This window comes from Bufo gargarizans, chromosome 4, assembly GCF_014858855.1.
Source record: "Bufo gargarizans isolate SCDJY-AF-19 chromosome 4, ASM1485885v1, whole genome shotgun sequence".
Taxonomy (NCBI): Eukaryota; Metazoa; Chordata; class Amphibia; order Anura; family Bufonidae; genus Bufo; species Bufo gargarizans.
In genome coordinates this window covers 428,887,764-428,893,890 of record NC_058083.1, presented here as the reverse complement: position 1 = coordinate 428,893,890, position 6,127 = coordinate 428,887,764, and the positions used below count along the sequence as shown (strand labels likewise).

At 42.8% G+C, this 6,127-nt stretch overlaps 1 protein-coding gene across 1 annotated transcript; it reads left to right on the top strand.

The window, feature by feature from the left end:
* The first annotated feature begins 4,043 nt into the window (after positions 1-4,043).
* Positions 4,044-4,697, top strand: LOC122935471 (UPF0329 protein ECU05_1680/ECU11_0050-like). Its single transcript, XM_044291237.1, has 2 exons — positions 4,044-4,105; positions 4,333-4,697. Exons 1-2 carry the CDS (start codon positions 4,084-4,086, stop codon positions 4,695-4,697), a joined length of 387 nt encoding a protein of 128 aa, XP_044147172.1. The 5' UTR covers positions 4,044-4,083.
* Positions 4,698-6,127: the final 1,430 nt, after the last annotated feature.

Below are 6,127 nucleotides of genomic sequence, written 5' to 3'. Positions count from 1 at the left end.
CTTTATTTAGCTGCTTTTTTTCTTGCCATAATACAAATTCTAACAGTCTATTCAGTAGGACTATCAGCTGTGTAGCCACCTGACTTCTCCACAACGCAACTGATGGTCCCAACCCCATTTATAAGGCAAGAAATCCCACTTATTAAACCTGACAGGGCACACCTATGAAGTGAAAACCATTTCAGGTGACTACCTCTTGAAGCTCATCAAGAAAATGCCAAGAGTTTGCAAAGCAGTAATCAAAGCAAAAGGTGGCTACTTTGAAGAACCTAGAATATGACATATTTTCAGTTGTTTCACACTTTTTTGTTTGGTATATAATCCCACATAGTTTTGATGCCTTCAGTGTGAATCTACAATTTTCATAGTCATGAAAATAAAGAAAACTCTTTGAATGAGAAGGTGTTTCCAAACTTTTGGTCTGTACTGTACGTAACATTGTTTTAGCACAATAAAGAAAGTAGCAGGGTGCAGGAGTGGTAACATCACTGTGGGGTGTTACACCTGCACTGTGGTAGTGCTGTCTTAACGTGTTTCCCCTCACCTTGCAGCAGAGTGTGCATAGTTTAATTGCTTGATCACTCTTCCTCTGTGGTCTTCGCGGCCTAGATGAGCATGATATTGATCACTCATCACTCTCTTCTTTTTAAACTGCTCTAACTCTGCCCCTCCATTGACATGAAGTTGGACCAGCCAAGTTCTACCAATAAGGGAGGAATGGGAGGGTAAGCCCCATTTTTTGTTGCCAAACACTGCCAATAATACCCCATCTGCTGGTATACAAGGTGTATAACATGTCATTACATTACATTGCATTACACTACAACCATTTACAACACTAGTACTCCCAGGTCTTGAGAACTACACCTGGAACATTTCCAGGTGCATTTGGTGTCAAAACGCCCTTTACATGTCCTGCTATTAACAGCCAGCCACCATCACTTTGTTTGCATTAATAAGTAACCTGTACTGCTATGGACTGGAACTGTATCATCTGTCTTAACCAATGAACCCGGTTCTGTTTGAGAACCCATGATAGTTAAGTTTGAGTATGGAGGCCTCATGGTGAGCTCTTCAATTCTACCTTTGCTGTGGAGCAACACACTGTCCCAATTGCTAGTGTGATGATCTGGGGAGCCATCGCATACGACGGTGACTCTTGCAGTAATACGAGGGACACTAACAGCAGAGCGATATGTGCAGGACAACCTGCGGACACATGTGTTCCTCTCATGCAGGGCTAGCAACTGCCATATTTCAGCAGGATAATGCCAGCAAACAGAAAGGGTTTGACAGGTCTCCTCAGATTACAACACTTCCTTGCCCTGCCCTGTCACCTGATTTTTTAAGAATTTATAGGACCTGCTGGGATGTCAGCTTCAGCAACCTACATATGTGCAGGATTTACTGGCCCAGCAGCAACATCTGTAGGTAAATGTGCCACAGGATACCATACAGAATCTGTATGCCTCCATACCAAACTGAATCTCATCCTGTATCCTGGCTAGAGGAAGCCCAACAGAGTGAGTCCTAGAGTCTCCTCTTCCACGATAAAGTTATCATTTCCCTCTAATATTATGATCACTTACATTTATCATCATTACATTCACACATACAAAGTTTCATTCCATTCCAGCAACTCCTTTTTGGTGCACTATGTTTTTTTTAGCAATGAGTATATTTTTATTTCATGTATATTTAAGTACTATTTAAATTGTCCTATACATTGCATGGTAATATTTTGGCAGGATAACATATTTCTAATTATAAATATACAGAATAAAAGTTTTTGACTCTGCTTATTCCCTCTTTGGCCTCATGCACAAGGCCGTTCCGTGCATGTAGGGCCGCAATTTTCGGTCCCCAAAGCACGGGCAACATCCGTGCGGATTCCGCAGAGGGATCCAGATGGTGCAATACGGGTACGGCCGGACAACGGCCGCGTGCATGAGGCCTTACTCTGTTACTCTATGTAGTGTTGTATTGTAAGGTTCTGGTAGCTTTCCTGGACATGAAGGTTGGTTTGCACAGGCCCAGACTAAGGACCCCTTTACACTGTCCTATCATTGGGGCTGAAGATTTATAAGGACTATCATTCTTGTTAAATGCCGTCGCCTATTCATAACTTCGGCAGATTCACCGCCAGTTATAGGGTTAAAAGAGACCGGTGTCTAAAATGCCGATCTTAATAAATGACCCCCATAGACTTAAAAAAAAAAAAAAGGAGGGAAGGAGAGTCGTCATTGCCACCTAGGAGTTCGGAATGTATAAATTCTGTATCATAATTGTGTAGTCTGATGCTATAATATACATAATGGGATCATTTATCAAACTGGTGTAAAGTAGAACTGGCTCAGTTGTCCATAGAAACCAATCAGATTCCTCCTTTCATTTTCCGAAGGAGCAGTCTAAAATGAAAGGTGGGAATCTGATTGATTGCTATGGACAACTAAGCCAGTTCTACTTTACACCAGTTTGATAAATAACCCCAAAATCCTTATGACTTTATTAAAGGTTTACTAAAAGTGGCATTCCCCTTTAAACATTACTGCTCTATATACAGTTCTTCATTCAGACTAGATCTCGGATGACATCAGCAGTAGAAAGAAGCCCCGCCCCCTTAGAATACTGAAGCTGTGTGACATCACAATGCTATGTAGAGGCTTCTATGTGTTGGGGTGCACTGGATTCTTTTGAGGGTTAGTTGTTGGAGACAATGGATTTCAGAAGAATTGCTCTTCTATTGCTATTATTTTTTACATTTTATGTACACGGAAAGCCCACAAAAACACCTGCAGGTAATGGATATTATCACTGGGGGTTTATCTTACTGAATGGGGGCTGAATATTGTATTTATCCTTACATGATTACGGGTCCTAGAGGCAAACCTGGCTGGTATCTCTGTGGCTTGGAGCTCAGGTTATAGGACAGTGGGCTGTGTGCTGCATTGTAGCTGAGCCCCATTTACTTGGATGGCGCTGAACTGCAATACCGTACACAACCCCTGGACATCAGGGAGGATATTTCAGAAAGAAAGCTGCAAGGTTTATAATCTTATTCAATGGCCTTAAATGATGACATTTTCTCTGTAGCCACCACTAGTGGGCACTTACTAAATACTGATTTATTGTTATCTTCTGTCTCCTCGTGTCCCCGTTTTGGGGTTCAGCTGCCGCTATTATTGCTTTCATGTCTTTATTTTCCTTCATTCTTTCATGGACAGTGACTTTCCCAGGATCAGGGAGGACAACCCCCGGTCCTGACAGCGCCGGTGCAAATAACAGTGAGTAGTCAATTCCTTCCTCTCCTAATTATGCTCTCATCATCCTCTACCAAGCCCTGACTGTAGTGGAGGAGAATAGTCACTAAGCTGCTCCTTTGGTGGATTAGTCCTATAAAGTGATGCTGGAACATATAATGATGTGCCCCTTATCCAGACTTTATCAGCCCACAGTCCAGCAATTACCCCCTCCATGCCCATCCAAGCTGCCAGTGCCTACCTGATGATGTCCTCATGAAGGGCACTGCTGGCATCAGAAGGATCTAGAGATGTTGGACAATGTCTTGTAGAATATGTTCTCTATGATAAGAATTGATAACGAGCATCTTGTGTCTTTATTACCAGTCATGTACCGCGTTGTCCTGCCTCTAGGCATATTTATATTGGTTGCCGGTGCGATTGTCATCTTTTGCTGGTGAGTTTCCAATTTTTTTCTACTCTACACAATACAATATTCTCTATACACTGTACAGTCTGACCTACAGGGGGCTCAGTAACTACTGTGGCAAGGTTATAATACAGGGGCCGGATGGGGCAGGGATATAATCAGGTAACCGCTGTCCCCCCTTCTCGGTGCTGTATTATGATGTGATATAGACTATGGCACTATATCCTTCCTGCCTGTTACATACTGCACCTTTATATCTCATCCCCTGTAGTGGGGGAGGGGGGTCATGGGTATATTCTGATGGGGAACTGAAGATTGTCATCTGTACCGACTCATGTCAGGACATTTCTTGTCTCACAGTTACAATACAAGGCCTGGCGCCGGCGTGAACAAAAACAGGCAACTGATCTAGCGATGGTTCGAGTGGAGAAGCCAGGTAATCATTTCTATATAATAACATATATAAGGGTACAGGCAGAGCTTAGGGTTACCTCTCATATCTGCTCATCACACACATTGGGGTCCTTCTATTAGAATTAAGAGATGAGACAGCTGATGTCTGCTGATTAGCTGTATCGCTATATTACTCCATTGCTCACAATATTAAAAGGATAGATTATGTTATATCTACTACCTGCTGATGGTTTCCTTCTCATTTATTAGTTGTTCAAAAACCTGTAGTGAAAATTAAGAAAAACATCAGACCACAAATGGATAATATCAAGAAAGAAATGCCAATTATTAAAAAACTTAAAGCCGCCAAAAAAGAGGAGGAGAAAATTATGAAGAGAACATCTAAAACAGAGGAGGAAAAGATCATGGAGGTAACATTCAAAAGAGAGGAGGAGAAAATCATGAAGGTAACATCTAAAACAGAGGAGGAGATCACAAAGAGAACATCAAAAACAGAGAAGGAGAAGATCACTATGAAAACATCCCGCCTGAACCGGTTCCGTAAATGGATTAAAAAAGGACCCAAAAGAAGAACACCTGCTGCAGCTGCCGGTCCATGGACTAAATGGAGTTAACTTAGTACCATCATGCCCATTAGTCCGTAAGCCCTGGAACAACATCTACAGTGGCCATATGTCTGTCTGTCAGTTTGTCTGTCTTTCTGTTTGTCTGTCTTCCCCTCTATCTGTCCCCCTGTCTGTCTATCTATCATAGAATACATAGGTAGATTGGAGACACCTGGAGGGGGTGTACATCTCATCTACATTTTTTAAATGTAGGTGAGATGAAAAATCCAGGAAAGTTGGGTTTCCTCAGTAAATTCTCTTTACTGAGGATTTTAGTACCTTTGTTTTCCGGGCCTGGATTTTTTTTGGAATGGCAGGTAGGTTGGCAGTGGGACCTGCCATTCCCTCCCCCTCCAGTACATCCCACCCTTCCCCCCAATTACCGCAGGCAATGTTGCTGGACTCCTTACTGGTGCATGAAACTGTTGACAAGCCTAGTCAAGCTCTGAGTCTAGGAAGGCACAAGTAGCCCCAATGGAACGTCTGTGCTCTGAATACTGTTATCTGTGAACTGATCTCTATGTGATGTCACATGTTTTGTTGCTGGACCAAATAAAGCCAAGTTATATTTTTAACCTCTGAAGCCTCTGAATGTTGTCATTGCTAACCCCCATCCCATATATACCGATCCCAACAATATCTACACTATTGGTTGGAATGATCCATCCGGAATCAGTGACTGGCTCTGTTACTTAGTTCATACAAGCGGTACAGCAGGATCTACTGACATGAATAAGAGATCTGCTAGTAGCATTGTTCCAGCTGGTTCTAGACTCTAGAAAAGAAGCTGTACAGAGGACCACTGCCCCAGGCCTTAAAGGGGATTTCCAGTTTTAACCCCCTTTATAATTAGGCTCTGGAATATGGCATATATGAAACAAGAAACGCACTTATCTGCTCCCTTCTGCCCACTTCCACTACTAAGGCTCCATTCACATGTGCATATCCCGGTCCCTCTCGATATGGACATGTGACCACTGCAGCCAATCACCGGCTGTCACATGTTTGTATAGAGATGTTCCAAGAAGCAAAGATCGGCGGTGAATCCAGGAAGCATTAGAACTGGGATATTACTCACTCCATATGTAAGTATTACTTTGTGTATTTTATTGTCAAGCATGCTAGGGGTACTTTCACACTTGCGTTATTCTTTTCTGGCATAGAGTTCCGTAAAAAGGGCTCTATGCCGGAAAATAACTAATCAGGCATATCCCAATGCATTCTAAAGGGACAGAAATCCGTTCAGTTTGCATCAGCATGCCTTCCGTTCAGTCACTGTCAGGCGTTTTGCGCGGACATAATACCGCAGCATGCTGATCAGTCTCTGGAATGCCGGATCCGGCATTAATTCCCATTGACTTGCATTAGTGCCGGATCCGGCATTGCGAAACAACTGAAGGACGGATGCGCAGACCGGGAAAACTGTGAGAAGGACTGCA